Source organism: Zonotrichia albicollis, chromosome 8 (assembly GCF_047830755.1).
Source record: "Zonotrichia albicollis isolate bZonAlb1 chromosome 8, bZonAlb1.hap1, whole genome shotgun sequence".
NCBI classification, from domain to species: Eukaryota; Metazoa; Chordata; class Aves; order Passeriformes; family Passerellidae; genus Zonotrichia; species Zonotrichia albicollis.
In genome coordinates, this window is record NC_133826.1 from 12,219,533 (window position 1) to 12,238,578 (window position 19,046).

General features: G+C 37.6%; 1 protein-coding gene across 1 annotated transcript in view; it reads left to right on the forward strand.

Moving 5' to 3' along the window:
- MIGA1 (mitoguardin 1) overlaps positions 1-19,046 on the forward strand; it is a 34,736-nt gene that overhangs the window by 1,840 nt on the left and 13,850 nt on the right. Inside the window, exons 3-7 of the mRNA XM_074545990.1 lie at positions 963-1,140; positions 2,100-2,236; positions 2,469-2,595; positions 3,016-3,152; positions 3,900-4,023. Of these exons, the coding sequence (XP_074402091.1) occupies positions 963-1,140; positions 2,100-2,236; positions 2,469-2,595; positions 3,016-3,152; positions 3,900-4,023 (703 nt within the window). The remainder of the gene's footprint in view (positions 1-962; positions 1,141-2,099; positions 2,237-2,468; positions 2,596-3,015; positions 3,153-3,899; positions 4,024-19,046) is intronic.

A 19,046-nucleotide genomic window follows, 5' to 3' on the forward strand; every position in this document is an offset into this window, starting at 1 on the left:
ATTTAATTTTGTGATCTTGGAGATTTTAATCTCAGGTGTTTGGTTGTTAACTCTCTTCTGTGAAATGCAGTAGTCTTTTGTAAATTTTGTAAGCTCTGTGTTGGTGCTGTGTTCCAGGCATTTCCTTTTCCCCATGGAGTCCAGTGGTAGTTGTTGACCTCAGTCAAGGCATGGTACCAGGAAGGGCAGGGTTCTCAACAAACCAAAGGTGCTTGACTTGTTGACTGTAAACTCAGTGCAGAGAGAAGCTTTCAGTGTTTCTTCACATTGCACACTGGTGATAGTCTTTAGCAACTGCCCAGCAGGCAGGAGTGCCAGAGTGCTCTGTGTGCTCTCTCTGGTATGAGGAATCGTGTTACACAAACACCATATGAGGCCCGAGGGCTGTGGATCTGGTTTTCTCCCAGCATTCTGTTCCTCAAGCAGCATAAGTTTCCAGAAGATTTTTATGAATGTGAACTGTGGTTTCCAGTTAAATGGCACTTTCCTTGTTATTTTGCATGTTACAAATTTTGTTAGTAGCTTTTGATACAAGTTGCTTGTGTATGTGGCTCTTATTTACTGATTTAAACACCTATACACCTATGACTGAAAGAGATCCAAAATAAAATGTAATTTTTTTTTTCAAAACGTAATTTAGAGAAATGTGTTTAAATATATGTTCTACTCAAATTGAAACACCACAATAATGCTGGCAATAGCATCTTCCACTCTTTCACAGAGCAAGTAGTGTAGTTGGGAAAGGTGAGTTCCTTTCTCAGTGTTTTTTGCTGTTAGAGATTTACTTGAAGTCCTGCATTGTCCTGGCGTTAAGAAGAAATTAAAAAACCCAAATCTTTGTTTGAAAGTCATTTGCTTAGATCCCCATGGTCTGTGGATTTGCAATATAACTTATAGTTCTTTGTGCTGCAGTCTGTCTCTCAGTATGTATATTTTCAATTAAATCACATTTTTATTTTCAGATAAAGCTTTCCCCAGGGTTAAAGAAACTTTTCACAGTAACAGCAGTGAGTGCAATATCTGTGATTTTTCTGGCCCATCACTTTAAAAGAAGACGTGGAAAGAAAAACAAGAAAGTGCCACCATGGGAGCCAGCTCATCTTGTGTTAGAGTGTACCAAAGCAGCTGCTTCAGAAAAAGGTAAGGCATGGAACCCCCAAGTTGAGTTTTTTTTGTTGTTTTCTTGGAGAGGGAAGAAAGTTGTGTGAAGGGATGGGTATGCATAACTGTAGTAGTAAACCAAACTATTTTCCTTTGACCATGGGATAGTTTGTGTTGGAAAGGACCTTTAAAGTTCATCCAGTCCAACCCCTGCATTGAGCAGGGATATCTTCAGTTAGACCAGGCTGAGTGTTTCCAGGGATGGAGCATCCATGACTTCTCTGGGCTATCCATTCCAGTGTTTTAGCACTCTCATTGTAAAACCTTTCTTCCTTGTTATCCAATGTAAATCAGCCCTCTTTTAGTTTTAAAACCATAACCCCTTATTCTATTGCAGCAGACCCTGCTGAAAAGTCTGTTCCCATGTTTCCTATAGGCCCCCTTCAAGTACTCAGAGGCTGCAGTAAGGTCTCCCTGGAACCTTCTCCAGGCTGAATAACCCCAACTTCTAGCATTTGCTCAGAGGGGAGGTGCTCCATCCCTCTAATCATCTCCATAGGATGGAACACCTGAGCTGGTTCAAATTTTTAGACTTTGAATTTTGAATTGGTCAAATTAGAAACAAAATTACAGTATCTTTTAAAGAAGCTGGGCTTCTTGTCAAAGGTGAAGTTTTAATCATGAACCAGGATTAAAACTCTTTTTATCAATAGTATGTTAACAATGGGTTTTGCCATTCTTACATGCGTATCTCAATATGGAGAAATTCACATCTGATTTTTTATAGAATAGGCTAATTATTAAGGTAAAATGCATAGTTATTGTCACAGACAATGAATTCTAATGTGTAATTTCTCAAGTAGAACTGTAAATAAAAGAATAATTGTTGTTTGCTTCTAAACTGGATTTTATTGGAAAGAGTAAATGCAATTCTTGATAGATTTGCACAAGAAGCAATATTGAGTTTGCAAGAACTTTAAAACAAATGTGTCTCTTAGGTTCTAGTTGTTCCAGTAGTCGACAAAACTTGACCCTTTCTCTGAGCTCTGCCAAGGAAAAAGGATCTCAGTCCTGTATCTATGCAAATGGAGGACTTTTCAGTAAATACTCTGGTTCAGTTCAGAGCCTGGCCTCGGTAAGTAAAAGTGTTTTAAGGCTCTTGAATGTCTGTTAGCTTGTATTGGATACGCATCTAAAGGCTTCACTGAGCTGAAGGAAGCTTCCTGAATGAACTGCACAGGCAGCCAGAGATGCTGAGAAACCACTGTCCTTAGCACAGAGTGAAAGCAGTTTCTGGGCACATGGCTTGGATGTAGTGTACTCAGGCAGGAACGTGCTTTTAAGGATACTCTGTTTTGTTTTTCAAGGTTCAGAGTGCCACCTCTTGTCACAGTTGTGCTTGTGCCAATTCTAATTCCTGGGATAAAGCAGATGAAGATGACCTTAAGCTTGTCAATATTCCAGTGACTACACCTGAAAATTTGTATTTGATGGGTAAGTTGTAATGAGAACATTCAGCATCTGCTTACAATGAATGTAAATTATTTCTTAGCTTTTTGGTAAAGTGACATAAAATATTACTGTGTTCTTTCTCAGTGTCCTGTTGGCAAGTGTCTGAGAACATTTCCATAAAATAATGAAATCATACTTGATCTAAAGTTAGTTTTCTAGAACACTTTTTCCTCCACTATTTGCAGTAGTAATCCTTAAAATCAAGCCCTGACACATGGGGAAAATGATCACATTTCTTTACACCAAAAGAAGGTAAATATGTTCTGGCTAAGTACTGATACAGACTGGGAAGTGATGTTGTTTCAGCTTACATCTCTGTGATAATGATGCTTATTTTAGCTACATATTTTCCTGTGTCTGTAACACGTGAGTGCAGCTGGAGCTGTTCCTGCTCTGCCCTAGGTATGGAGCTGTTTGAGGAGGCCCTGAGGCGCTGGGAGCAGGCCCTGACTTTCCGTAACAGGCAAGTTGAGGATGAAGCAATCTGTGGTTCCATTAAGCTGGGAGCAGGAGATGCAATTGCAGAAGAAAGTGTAGAAGTGAGTACATCCCATCTGTAATCTAGGCGCTGCCCTGACAATTTGTTCTGTGTTATTGCCTGAATCGTTCCAAATTCAATTACCAAACTTGACAATTGATTCCATTTCCAGTTTAATTGTATTGTATTTAAAGGAGATCGGAGTTCATTTCTTCTGACTTTTTTGGTTGGTTATTTGGAGGAGGGCATGGGAAGGGAGCCAACATTATTTATCTTTTGGCAATTGCTGATGCATCAGTGTTTGCTTCTGGACACTATTATCGAGCTATCAAGCAGACAACTTCCCTGCCCGTAATCCCTTGGGTCCTCTCTTTCTTTTATGATTATGTGAGAGGGTATCTGCTTGCCAAAGATAAATGTCTCAGGGAAAAATAATCAATTTGTGCATATTCACAAACAATGTGCTTAAACTTTCATTGTTTTCCTCCTTTCTTATAAACGAAATGCTAAAAAATATTTTGAAATAAACAGATGTGTTACTTTCATTATTTCTAGCGCAGCAAACATCACAGATAATTTTAAATTATTTTTAAATTTAGATTTTATTTTTTATTACTCAAAATATGTGTGTGTTCTGAAAAGTGTATCTATTGTGGATGTTGAAGTTTTCATCTGACAGTGTGCCTGTGTGGTTTGTGGGAAATGTGTCATGGTTTGTTCTGTGAAGGCTTAATATCCTTGGATTTTACAAAGGAATCTTACAGGCTGAAAGCAAATAGAAAAGCTGCTAATGTCTGTCTTCTTGCAGGATATCATTAGTGCTGAATTCATTCATAAGCTTGAATCCCTTCTTCAAAGAGCTTATCGTCTTCAGGAGGAGTTTGAAGCCACCCTTGGGGTCTCTGATCCTGCTGCTCTAGCAAATGATATTGGTGAGTACTGCTACTTTACATCCCTTTTGCTTGTAATTATGGCTCTTGGGGAGAGGAGTGAGACATCCACTGAGCAAAATTATATTTATCAGTAAATCAACAACAACAAAAAAATCACATTCTTTATGTTATGTTGTGTTTGATGAAGTGGTTCTATTTTAGATAACAATGGATTGAAAGGAAATGTTTTCTTTGTAACTTATCAGTATTTAAACATTTATACAGCAAGAATATATGACCCTTTTTATAGCATGGGTGTTCAGAGGTCTTATGCATCTTCTGAACTATGAAATTTGATATGCTTTTGTCATAATTTTTTTATCAAAATGGAAAATTAAACTAGAAAGTTTTAATCTGAAGCAGATGTCCATTAGCAAAGGTCTTATCTCTGGTGAGTGAAATATATCAGTTCTGAGTGCCTAAGCTGTTACAACAATGAATATAATGAGTAGTTGCTGCCTGACATGCTGATTAACTACAGATAGTTTGATTATATTTATTGAAAGAATTGGCTATTAAAGATGGATGCTGTTGTACCCTGTCATAATTCAAGATGAAGCACCTGTTCTCACACGAGTGTAGAGTTTGAAGGCAGAGCAGGTTGTGGCTCAGTCTGGCAGGAGCCGTGGGGCCTGGCACGAGGTGGCAGTGCTGTGCTGTGCTGTGCTGTGCTGTGCTCTCCTGGCCTCCTCTCCTGCACCGACCAAACACGGCCTTGACAAGGGGGGGAGTTACAATTGGGTCAGAGCTGGCTTTCTGACTCATCTGCATGCACCTGGAAATGTAACCCTTAAAGCAAATACGCGTTTGAACATTTCAGTTTGGTTTCATCTGAAACCATCAGTCAAGTTGCATTGTATATCCATTATAATTAGAATTTCATTTGTGATTTCTGTCTTCAGGCCAAATTAATAAAATGGTGCTCAAAGGACTTCATGCGAATGCTCAATGTGCTTAGTTATTGTTTTGTTGATTACCCTGGGAGTATTTGCAATTAATATTTCATTTTCAGATATGATAACTAAATTCTTGTATACCAAGAATGAGAATTTGATTCCTTTCAGATGTTCTTTATAGAAACAATTTGTGATCTCTTGAGTTACTTTATTGTTTAAATTTTATTTGTGCTGGCCCAGATGAGAGAGGAAAAAAGTAATGAACTGGTTTAGTGGATACTGTTTTCTGTGTTCAAGATTTGGAGCTTTTCATGATTATCTTTCTTGAATTTTTGACTTGAATAGCAAGTATATTAAAGGATGCTTCACTTTTTCAGAATGTTTTAATAAAAAATCAGAAGGACAATCTCCTGTAAAGCTCTTGTGATGCATGGAAGGGTTAAAAAGTCACAAGAATAAGCAAGTCCAAGAAAATTATGAAATCACAGTGATCAAAAGAAATAAAGATAGTACAGCCTTCTTTGTACTGCTAAGAATAAGAATAATACTCTACTGCAAAATACAAACTATGGTTCTGAACAGAAACAAAAGTGGAGGGTCCTATGCTATGTAGGAATGACTATAATTTGTGGCAAAAGAGGTAGCTGAGATGTTTTCCTGGATAATTAATACCTAAAACTTTTTAAAGAAATTAGATCAAGAAAGCATCCTTATCTGCCATTTACTATTCATTATCTTGGAAAAAAGAGAATGGGAGTTGGTTGTTTGTTTGTTAAGATTTTGAGATAAATGGGCATTTCCCAATCGTTTGGAACAATCTCCAGCATGTCAGGCCTGTGAAACAAGAGTTGCTAATTTGCAATTATGTTACCACAGCCAAAATAATACAGTGTTTAATTAGTGCCAGTTGATACAATTTCAAAGCAGGTAAGTTTTCTTGGACTGTAGGTTTTTGAGAGATCTGCAGTTTGGTGAATTGGTATAGCATAAATGATAATATTTAGCTCACTGATGTGAACATTTATTTATGTTTCTGCCCACTGTTAAAAGAAAGATTTACCTTTTAGGGAAGATATTTAGTTAAATGCTGTAATTTTATCAACCATATAATTGATTATAAAATCATTGTAGAGCTGGAAGTTGATACAATTTATAATTTAGGGCATTTAAAGTATTGAATTAACAAAAAGCAAAGATTAGTAATAAGGATCTGAATAATCTCTTTAAATAGTAACTAACTACATTTGTACTACCAATCCTTCAGATATGACCTGTACATATAAGTGAGAGGATTTTAAAAGAAAAATCACGAAGAAACACTTTAGGAAAGTTGCACATCATAATCAGTGTAAGCTCTTGGCACATTGCTGCAGAAAAAAACTTTTCTATCCTTTGGCTGTGTGCAAAGGACAGCAGCAGCATAGAGGCAGAGATGCTGTCTTGGGTTGGTGTGGTTTTAGAATACTGTGTCCAGTCTCTTGGTCGTATTTCAGAAGATTGGAGATTGTAGACAGCTCTAAACAAGCCATAAAAATTTCCCATGTTTTGGAAAAACAAGGTAATCTGTGGTTCATGTTGAGCATGTCAGCTCCTTATTGAAGAAAACACTGAGAGGTGACTGACTTGTTCTGAATAGCTGCTTACACATGGAAAAGGTATGTGGTGCTGGGGGACTTGTAGGCCTTGTCAGAGTCATAACTAGATCAAATTTCTTGTTGTTCAAGTGAAACAAGTGAAGTTCTGAAGCAAGCTACCCTCAACACACTTCAGAGGCAAGATTTGTTTTTAGTGCTGTTTTGAGGGATGTTTCATTCTTTGAGGGGAAGATACAAACCTGGGGCTAAATGGTCAGTGTGGTCTTTCTGGCATTGCAGCATTTCCCTTTGCTACTGTTTTTCCTTCTTCTGTGAGCCTTGGAGTGAATAAGATAAACCCTTTGTCCTTAATATATTAATTCATCATTTCCCCATCCATGGAAGTGTTGAAGGTCAGTCTGGACAGGGCTTTGAGCCACTTGATCTAGTGTTGGCAGGGCTGGAACTGGATGGTTTTTAATGTCCCTTCCAACCCAAACCATTCTGTGATGACACTTACAGCTCATTAAAAACATTTATAACCAGCTCATGTGCTTCAGGGTTTCAACTGTTCACCAGCTCCAATAATCAGAGAATGTTTAGCTCTGGTTTTTTTCTCTTATACATAGGAAAGATAGATATGGTTTGTGGATTTTTCTTCTGTTTTCTCTACCTGAAGTGCTTGTGATCAGCCACAGCTGGAGTTGAGGCTCTGACAGTTGGACAGATGCTATCAAGTGCTACATAAATGCCTGACAGGCACTTCTTGTTCTTCCTTATAAGAATGGGAGATGTTTATAATTTGATTTATAAGGAACTCCAGATTTGTTGAGAAGGAAACTTAGAGAGGTGAAAATTTTTAGCAATTTCTCAATTTTGGCTTTCTCTGTAAATTTTTCTATCAAACTTCTGGAGTTCCTGAAACCTCTCTCCTGCTATTTATCTACTGTTCAGAGATGCTGCTCCTTCCCAAAACCTTTAAATGTTACTCTTCCCAACATTTCCCTCTACCAAATCAAATTTAGATCTTAATGCTGCCATTGATAAATCATACCACAGACTTGCTTTTTACTTTGTGATCCCACTTACTATTTTAAGTTGGTTGTGCATGATAAACAATTTGCCAAGCAGGAGCCTTCTGGAGGAGGCTGTGGCTGTGGTGATGTGTCCCAAGGGAGAGTCAGGAATGAGTTACCTGGGGGCCTCTTGGGATACAAGATCCAAATCACTGCAGCCACTGTCTGTCTTCATGTGCTGTGCCTGAAGTGCCTCTCTTCTGCCTGCTAGGACAGCTACTCCTGATATTTCTAAATATTCAGCTTTCAGCAGTGCAGAAGACAGAGTTATACATAAATATGTTTTCTCCCTGTAAGTAGAATACTATTAAGAGTAATAATAATAAAAATAATTGCAAATAATAATTTTCAACTTGGTAAGCTGTTGTTGGGTTATAAATTATTAATACCACCCTGGAAAAGACTTGCATTTTAAATAGATGAAATAATGGAATGCCATTGTGTTCACTGTTGTTGCATTCTCCACTGGACTTTCAGTATTATCATATAAATCAGTGAGCTATAATAGGATTTCTGTGGAAAAAGTACTTCTGGACGTGAAAATAAATAAATATGTAGGGCTGAACTGGGGCTGTTTCTATGCTGTACCTCTTTTAGTACTGTGAACCAGCATGGAAAGTCAAAGACAGGCTGTCCTGAGGCAGGCATGAGGCTGCACTCCATCAGAAAGGAGGCAGTGAAACAAAATATTCATCCTGTTATTTCTGAGTGATGAAGGTAAAGGTGTGTAGAGGGTTAAAAGCTTCCAGGACTTGGAGTAGTCTGCCCTTGAAGAAAGCTCTCTCCAATTTTTTTTTCCTATTTAGTACTTTTCTAGCAGACTGAAATGTTAGTCGAGTTAACTTGGGAGGAATGCAAAGAGTTGGGAGAGAAACAAAAGCTTTACTTACAAGCAGAATTTCGGGTCAGAGGGGAAAATTCTCAAATTGTTCCTTGTCAGTGCTAAATTCCTAATACTTCATATTAGTATTTTAATTTCTACTGTAAAATGGAATGCGGGCATTCAAACTGATGGGGACTTGTATACACTGGCCCTTAAACTTTTTGCAAATATTAAAATGTTTTCGTGTTAATACATTTTAATTTTTATAATACTTACTTTTTATTGTGTATCAGTTACACAGCTTAAAACAAATTAAGTGTTTGAGCTACCACAGTAAAATCTGTCACGAAGGTCTGTGCTGTTGGATGATTTTGTTGAAAGGTTTGTCTGTTTCTTTTTTTAATTTTCTTCTCACACTCAAAGATATGCCTGGCATTTTGGAGAGAATAAGCACAGCCTTTAACCTAGTCTCAAAACTGTTTGGAGAACTGATTTACATATTAGGAACCTTTTCTTCAGCAGCTCTTAAAACCAACAAAAATCTTTGCATAATCACTGAAGCTGTTGAAAACTCATTTTTATATAATTTATTAACACAGACTTCTCTAATGTCTTCCTATCCATGGATTAATATCTACAGCCTGTATTTTCTTCCTTCCTCTAAATGTTATTGGAAAAAAAAATATTTTGAGTGTATTTAATTTGCCTATATACAATAAATGTTTCTAATTATATTTCCTAATCTGCAATGAGGAACAGTTTGTAATACTTCACTTAGGTGAGCTCTAGTATTACATTCTATAAAATAACTTAAGAGTCGTGTAACTTTTTATGTTAGCTTGGAAACTTTTGCTTGCTTTGTTCCTTCAAGATAAATTTCCATCAAAGAATTTCTTAATTTCTTGGAGAAGGTCTAAATATTTTTCTAGTGGCTTAAACAGGATTGAAATCGAAACAAAAGAAAACAGCTTTTTCTCTAAGTGTGAAAATGTATTCATCCCAACAAATGAGGGAAAAGGAAAGAAAACAATATTTCTAAGTCTGAGGAAATGCCCAGAGAAGTTATTCCAATCCTATTTTTAAAAAAATAATGCATATTTTGAACATAATCTTTACCCATTGCAGTTTGTTGAAGTTCAGTAACTGCTAAAACATGAGGTCTCTTATATTACAACTTACTGCTGCAACTCCTTATTTCTGACACCCAAGAGATACTCAAAGTGCAGATGTTTGAATTGGATTGCATTTGTTCCCTAATCAGTAATATTTAAATCTTCCTTTTAAAGGCATTTTGTCCAATATTAATAACACTTCCTTTCTAAATGGCTGTCCATAAAATTCCTTATCACAAAGCACTGAGGTGCAATGCTTGAACAGAGTAAGATTGGTCATTAGAAGTTCAGTCTAATACTGAAGCAAAATATTTTTGCAAACATTTTGTCTATAAAAGTATTATAATGCTTGACTTTCTCTGTGATGCTCTTAGTTTTGGCAGTACTCTACTCAAAGTGGCTTTGCATAGACACGCAGTGAAGTTACTGCTGCTGGAAAATATTGGTATTCATAATATGTATCTATTGTAGCTATTTGCTAACATGGAGTGTATTTTTATGTTAATCCTAGAAACTGAAATCTTTTCAAAAGTGGCTCAAGAATTTCTATTTTACTCCTCACTGACCCAGCAATGGAGAAGTCAAGGTCACTTACTATGGTCAATTAGCTTGGAGGTTTTTCCAAAAGCACTTCCAATAAGATGAGAAAGAATGTTTCTGGTTTTTGAGGACTCTCCTTACTGTTTGCCCAACAGCTTTGCCATTAGATCCAGCAGTGCAGGCTATTTATACACCCCACTGCTTTCCCTTAAATGGCATCCCCGAGCCCTGTCTTCTTTCTGTCCACACCAAAACTCCTGTCTAAGCCCTTGTCTCTCTCACTTCTTGACTCCTGCCATGTTTTGTCTTGCCTTGTCCATTTAAAACTTGCTTGTCTGACATGGACTTAACTGTTGTTTATAAAAATCACCTTTGCTCGTTTTTCTGACCAGATTATTCCTCTCTTAAGAGGTCTCTCTCCCTTGGGAACTTCTCTTCCAATGAAATACAAGCTGGTCCTTTAAAAGCTGCTTATAATGGAGCCACAATCCCCCAGCATGATTTTATTTCCCAGACTTTGTTCAGTTTGCTGTTCCTGTGCATCCCTGCTCAGGCCTCCTAACACAAAATGCATCTCAACTAATTCTGCTTGTTCTTTACAATATGTGGGCAGCTGCAATTGTCTCTTTCTCAATTTTTAAAAAATTATTTTAAAAGCACATATTTACCTTCTATTTGAGTAAAGAAAAGTAATTATTTTCCCCACGTGTCGGAGCTTGAATTAATAACTGCTTGCCTGCATTTTGAAAAGTTACATAAAAGTGGTAAAAGGCCTGCAGATGCAGGAGGTTGGGTTTTTTTATTTCTCCTCTCTCATGTTTTTATGATACATTCTTAAGAAGTTATAGTTTGCAGATTCTTTTTCTTACTAGAAAAGGTGTACATGCACTTAACTTCTATTAGTTTGTATATATTGTCTAGAGGTAGGAAAAATCAGACAGATGGCAATGAGTGAGGGTGGGATAAGTGTTTATTTTTCTGGCTGAGTACTGGCAGTGTGAGGTTAGAGAAACTGATGATCAGGAACATGTTTTGGTCTATAGGGCCAATTCCCCTTTCAGACTTCTCTGAAAACAATCTCTTTTTTGCATTGCAGTATGCTTTTAAAAGAGGCTTGTCTGAAACACTTTTGGGCAAAATGAAGAAAGGGGAGCCAGAACAGGCTTAGGGAGATAAGGGCAGTGATAGTTCAGAATTTGAAGAGACTTCCAAGGAAATCAGCTCTCTTGGCTTGGTAGCTTAGTCTTGGAAGTGCAGAAACAACCCTTTGAGCTTTCCAATTGCTTTGGAGAGCAATATCAAAATGGACTATTGACAGAATCATAAAATCAGCAAATACAGATCTCTGCATATAGTTTTATTAATTCAGTAGTTAGAACTAAAATAGATACACTTCTGCCTGCAATTTATTTTCAAGGACTTAAAATGATATAAAAACATTGTGAGCATGTACACATACCCAAAATCTAAGAACTTTTCTTAATGAATGTGTCGACTATGTTTGCTGCTCTTTAAGTGGAAGACTGACCCATCAAGGTGGCATAAAAGATTGTGGTATATCCACACAGCACAGTATTCAAGAATTGCTGTTAAATTATTATCTAGCACTAGCCATGCCCCATCACTACAACTCTGCACATTTATTTGCCAAGCATTTAGTTTGGAGTGTGATTTTTTTCTAATTGTTTACCCTATAACTGGAAGGCTCAAGTAGCTTGTGTAAGCATTTAATTTCTAATGGCCTTTTAATATCTTACCATTTTCTTAAACTTCTGTTTCGGCCTGAATGCTTCAAAGTTGAAACTATGTGGGAGTAAATTTCTTTTTGTAGAAAGTTATAGCAAAAGTGAACAATAACAATGGAGGGAGTAAAATTTATTACTTATGTATCATTTTTCTCTCATGCATCTATTTGTGCAGTTAATTGCTAAAACTCTTAGAAAAAGTAACTGAGTTTGAGATGTGTCTGATTTCCCTTTTGATGGTTCTAACTACAGGGTGTTTTTAAAATAAATTACTGTCTGTAATTCTCTGTGAGCTCTCTGGACTGTGCACATGTCCCACCTTTCCTAATAATCCAGTTTTGTAGCAAAGAGCTGTGGTGTAACTGATTCAAGAGCACATGTCGATCACACCAGGCTTTATTCTCTCTCCTGCTATTTAAAGCTGCCCTTGTTCTACATGGAGAAAGGCTGTGAGTATTTAAAGGTAAATGTATGCATATTTCCACATGGCTGGGCACTGATTAGCAGCTGCTCAAACAGATGCAGTGAAAGTTGCTGTCTAGTCAATGTATTAGTTATCTGTGGTAAACCAGGGTAAGGGAAAATAAAGCAAGGCTTGAATAATAATGTACATAGCTTAGGTGATTGGCAATGGTCAGGTTGCTTTAATAATTACTTGCATTATGATTCAAGCATTAATATGTCATTACTACTGCATTTGGCAACCTTATAGTGTTATTAATTTGGTTTTTTAGTTTAAGTTTGATAATTTGTCTTATTTAGTAAACTAAACATTCAGAACTCTACATAGAGTACAGCCTTATAAGGATTCTTCTCTCATTCTTTCCCATTGTTGGGGACAAGTGGAATACAAGTAGGTCCCAGTCAGTGGGGCACTCCAGATATTCTTTAAGTCTTATTGCCTAAAGTTAAGCATATGTCTTAGAAATTTAGGTTGTTAAACCGTATCTGTGTACAGCTGGTTTTGCAGAAGCCAGTCACATTCCTGAGCAGTGTCACTGGTGTCTGCAGTGTTCTGTTAAATAGTTCTGCCCTGAAACTGAAGGGAACACTGAGGTTATTAGGCTGTTCTTACAGAGTTTTTCTGTGTCAAACATTCTGAATACAGAGTCTAAGTATGAGCCCAAAACACAAATGTATGTCTGCACCATTTGATGTTTATTTCACTGAGGATCACCACCTGTGTAGCTGGTTCTGTCTTTGTCTGATAATTCAGGGATGAGAAGGTATCAGATTTTTCTGATACTGTCTTCATACATGTAAGTGGAATTATCAACTGCTGGGCAGCATATGTTTCTTTTAATGGAAGAACAAATGAATGTGTGGATTCCTTTTGTCAGTCTGTCCTTCTTGCTTTGAAATATCAGCATCCCTATGGCATGGTGTACTGGCCAAAGAAAAACCTTCCCAGAAATCTTAGTTTGACAAGATCATCTTGGATGGTCCCATACTCTGATGCTCTGTCCAGCAAAGTAGTTTTTGTGCCAGAATACTGCTATGTTTGCTCTTTTGGGTTTCATATAACATGTTAAGAAACTGATTTGAAAAAAAAGTAAATCGAAGAAATAATTAGAAACACAAGTTTCAGGAGCTGAGCAACAGGTGCTGGTTATTAATGTCCCTTTTCATCACTATGTGTGGTAATATCTCTCTTTGAGGAAAAATGTGAAGAAATGTGTAGTGGGAAAGGCAAGAAGGGGGCAATGAGAATTGCCTTGGAAAAGAGGAAGGGATACTCTTGGTAATGCACTGGTATAAACATCCTGCTTTTAAGTACCCCCTGACTCACAGGTGTGGAGGAACTGAGACCAAAGGGAGAAATTCACTGTTGAGACTCCTCTGTCAGTTTGGCGAGACAACCTTTCTACCTAACCTGCTTATGGAGGCCTCTGGCATAGGAAAGGTACTGAAGATACTGATTTCTAGATGTGGAAGCCTGAAAGTTAACCTTGTGCTTCCTTCTTCTCTAAATGTGGCATTGCATCTTCAATCTGCTCTGCATCCCCATGAGTTAATGTACTGTCACACTGAATGGGGTTGAACAGACCATTCCATTGTCACTGGAAGGTGGCTGTACAAAAATAGCAGTAGGTTGCACTTGGTTTGGAGAAGTGAAGAGCTGAGAAAAGGCAGTGACGTTTAAATCTGATGACTGAGGTGTCTGGCAGGCTCCGCAGGGCTGTGCTGTAAAGCCTGGGGCCTCAAAGTCTCAGCTTTGAAATAAGCAGTGCTGGAATTCAAACTGCTCTTTGCTGTGGACAGCAGAGATGTGGTTCTTTCTGAGCTGCTGGAGATTGGAGCACCCCTGTGAAGAGCAGTGACAACTCTGTGCTGCACATCCACCCAAACAGACTGTCTGGATTATACAGCTGAGCAAATTCACTTGGTTGCCAGATCTTTTCTCTCAAATCAAATCAGAGTACAGAAGCTGTTACCCAAACTATTGGACTTGAAAACAGTAGAGTGCTGAGAAGCAAAACTTTTCTATAAAGAATAGGGATTGAAACCTTAAAATCGGGGAAGATATTTAGGTTCAGGGTAAAGAAATTGTAAAAAACTGTAACCTTGGTAAGTGTAGAACCATATAATGTGCAGTGTTTCCATTTTCAGTGAAATGAAAGGCTGTGTGATAGGGAAAGACCTCTCAGTGACATGTAGTTTACACAAGATACATGTCTCAAATCTGCTTCAGGATCATATGTCTGCAAAGTAGAGAGTCAGAGAGGTAAATCAGAGAGAAAAACACATGCGTACATCTATTTTGTGTTTACTAAGCTGATTTCTCAGCTGTCAGCACACATGATGTGTTAATTCAGGGTATTAAATACATATCAGATGCTGCTTTGTTTTCTTAAAATCCAGATTTCGGCAATGTAGCACCACGTGTGTTTACTCTGCCTCTTCCTTGAGATCATAGAGTTTCTCGTGATGAGGTCTTTCCATTTTGAAATGTTGGTTTTACAATAAATCTGCTATGATGATTCAGACACAGCTTTCACATGCCATATTCTCTATAATAAAACTATTTTTTTTAGCCATTTGGTATTTTCTTTGCTTAAAAAAATAACTATCAGAAAATATTCCAACTCTTATCAAATTTATGGAAGAATGCTTTACCAGATTTGAATCTTGAAAGACTCATTTCATTTATCACCATTCCAGAATATCAAATTTATATAGTATTTCCTAACACTTTTCTCTAATTTGATGTACCTGTGTGCATGGATTATGGGAAATAAATTGAACTTACATTCCTTTCTCAGGTACACTTGATTTTTACATGAAGAGACTAAAATTATTACACATGTAACTTTGTGCTGTTTATTTACCTTTGCAGAATGAGAGCAATAGGATATAAGAGCAGTAGCCATGTTGTTTTGCTTTATACACCATTAAATGTGGTATTCTGCAGGTAATATAACTTTATGGACAAAGTCAGCATCTTGAATGTCTGAAAATAGTCAAACTATTATCAACATCACAGAAATTGTTATTATTTCTTTCCAAAGTATTTGGAAAATCTCTTGAAGATTATGAGATAATTTTAGGCAAATTGTATCTTTTCTTCCACATGACAAATATTGCAAATCAGTGCATCACAGTTTTCAGGTGCATTTTATTGCTTATGTATGTAAACTGAATGGATTGTACTATTAAATTTTTATAAGCATTCTCTACTTATGAAGAATATATTACTGTCATCTATACATGTGCTTTTAATTCAGCTTTTAGTCAGCTGTACTACTTTTGTCTTAATAACATCCAAGTGATACAGAACACAGTGACTGAACAACATCTTGGGTTTTGCTTAATGATAATTAGGTGAGAACCTAGTGTCTTGGAAAATTGATCTTTTCATACCTGTATGAGCGTGTTTTAAGTAGAAGGCTTTTATGTGAATTTTATAGTTGTGCTTGGAAACAATTATGAAAGCTCTGTTGACTTTTTCCAAGGAAGTAAGATTTGGCTCTCTATTCACACATAAGCAGAAGATTATTCCCTGCATGGAAACCACTGAGGTTTCTGTTAAGGATGCATTTGAAGGCTCAGCAGTAAGCTCAGGCACAGCTTACCTTGACAAAGGTCTGTGAGTGCCAGGAGGAGGGTGAAGTTGCAAACACTGAGTGTCTGATGCTCTCCTGTGCTCTTCCCCTCTGGGCAGCTTTGGCTGCTGAGTTCCTGCCCTCACCCTGGTGAGCAGAAGCTCAGAGTTAGAAGAGGGCCCTGCTGGAGGTGTGAGCACCCACTGAGAGCCAGGCTGGAGTATCTTCTGTGGCTTGGTGGGCATGGAAGGACTGTGGCTTTGTTTCCTAAAGGAATCTGGCACTTCAGTTTGCATCAGAGCAGTCGCAATGAAGAACCATGAGACATGTTGAACTTTGATACATGCTGATGTACTGGTAGAGTACAAGATTTGGGGAGATATTTTTAAAATACCCTGACCTGAAATGCATTTTCATGCTGAAGTCACTAACAGCTTTGGTTTCATGTGGTTAGATAAGATGCCTCCAGCTCCCCCAGATATTTGTGTTACTGGAGAATGTAAACACATACTGCAACAGCAGATCCACACTGTGGGTACCCTGCTCCAATATTGGCTTGCTTTTTTAACTTGTGGCTGTAGGACCTAGTCATAAGAAGGGGGCACCTGAAGGCTGGGATTGTTTTCTTTTTATAAATATGGCATGACGTAAAATTCGCTGTTTTCTGGGTGCATCCTCTTAAGACTTCATGTAATGCTTTAGCAGCTACTTGGTAGAAGTGATGATCAGCACTCTCAGAGTTATCACTATTTATAAAGGTAAATAAAGCTGCTTTTGGATGTTTCAGCAAGGGGTGACAAACCACTGTGCCACTTGTGACTAGCTAGAAGACTGTGGCACACTCTCATGGAACTGAACTGATTCATGCTGCTGTCTGAGCTGGATTATTGTAATTCCTTTCACTGGACAGGAAGCCACATGTAGAAGGGCTCTGAGCACACAACGTGGGCTGGCAGAACACTGGGCCCCTGCTGCTCTGAGGGTGCCATGACTTTTCATAAGTGGTTCCTTTGCAAGGTTTTTTTCCTCTTCAGACTTTATAAGTTACTACTTTCTCATCTTGCTTTTCTGCTTGTGATGTTTTAACTGCATTGATTTTCCACTGAAGTGGGAGGGCTGGGCAGAATAGGGAACCATAACTTTAATGGTGGTACTTGGAACTAAAAATCTGTAACTCCCAGTGAGTTCTTTACTAGTGGGTAAGTGCTTTCCTTTTTTAAATGTGTCAGCTAAGTGCCAAACTCACTTGTGAACTCCTGCCATGTTTCATTCAGGGTTGGCAGGAAGATAACATGGAAACGGTTTTCAGAGTTTTAAAACGTTACGGGAAGGTGAATGCTTCCCAGTTGAATACTAAAAAGCTGATTTCTGTGCAGTTATGAAGGTCAAATTTTGCTCTGAGAGTTTAGGGGGTTAGCTTTGTGCTCTGTATTATCGTGAAAATGTACCAGAACAAAGACAAATAATTATTCTGGATTTGTATTTGTAAATAGATGTGAAAATAGCTCGGTTCTGGTCTCTTTTTTAAATCTTGTTTAATTTTAAATAGATAGTTGTTTGCAAAACCTTATAAAGCTAGGAGTAATTTCACAAGCTTTAGCAGTCCTCCATACTTTTCCATGTTTTTAACACTGTAATATAATTTAGGGACCATAGATACATTTTAAGGCACTACAATCAAGAACCATGATTGTAACATCTGACACTCTGCTTCATCCTCTTTACAAATAGAAGTGAACCCAAAATAACTCCTTGGCTCCTCAAATAGGTGAAGTATATTTGAAGCTCACATACTTGCTGGTACTCCCCTCCTGAAGTTATTGGAGTCCATAAGAAGCAGGGATGAGGGTGTGAGCAGTTGCAGGCGCTGCTGGGTGGGTTCCTCTTGCAGCTGTTCATTCCAGGAGTCTCTTTGTGCCACTGTCTCTTTTTTTTCATGTTCTTGTGTCTAAGAATGTTCTGCTGGTACTTGCTTGGTATGTACTCCAGCTGTGAGTTAATTTTCACCCTAGTGAAATGCCATGGTGAATTTTCATAAGAGCGTGCTCCCTTCACAGCCTGGGTATTGATAAGCACCTGCTTGGCTAAGGAGGTTTTAGGGTATTAGGGTGGTGCTGGCCTGAACGTCAGAAATAGCTGACAAGGCTGTTTGGTTTTCTTTAGGGAGGCTGTGCTTTGTGTGCACATATCACTTGCCAAAGGTATTATTTCACTCAGCATTTCCAGCCTTATTTTTAATCTTTTTCTTCCTCATAAAATGCAAATTTTGTGTCTTTTTCTGTAGCAGTGAGGTTTTTTTTTGAGTGAAAACACAGATACTCCATATTCAACTGATTAACATGTTAAAAGCATACTGGCTTGATGATAGTTTTAGGCCATATTAGAAAACTTGGAAGTATGACTTTTTCAACAAAGATAGGTTAAGTAAAAATTTTATTAACTCTAGAGCTTCATATAGTCTTTAACAGGCTGAATGCAAGATCTTTGGAAGAACCCCTGATTCTGTGTTGTTCTGGGCTGTGATTCCTTCATTTACACCAATTATTTTTTTAACATATGTGGAATACATTTTAGTTAAACAGCATTATTCCCATATCTATGTAATCAACCACATAACCCACAGTTAAACTATTTAGAATCAGTCTGGGAATATGTTCTTGTTATTGAGCTATAAACTCACATTTAACAGTAAAAGCAGCTTAGGCAAAAGGAGAGGTTGAAAAAAGGAGAGCCAAAAAATCCGCAGCCGGTCTAGAATGCTTGTACTATCCTGGGTTTAACAGTATTATTGCAAGTTCAGCAAACTCTGAACTTTCACTTTTGTGAAAAAGTGATATTAGAAAGTCATCTAATGTAATATTAGAAGAGAATTAATGCAAATAGCGAGTTAGAAATAAGAAAGAAACATCATGTTACGCATCTATTCTAAGCAGACCTCAAACTAGTGCTTTACAAACCACAGTTTGCTTTTCTGTTCCAGCATTTCACATTTCAGAATGTGATTGTTTCTCGACCAACTTTTAGGCTCCAGTACTTTTCCTCTTGGTTTTAAGAGGTCAAAAGGTAGAAATAGTAAGAATGAGCTGAAAAAAATCCGACTGCATATGAATAGTGGTGAAGTCGTGATTGCAATTTGCCTAACTCGCTCTAGTAAAATCTTTATCCAAACTCTGAATCATTTTTTCCCTCAGTGAATATTCCCAAAGACAGATAT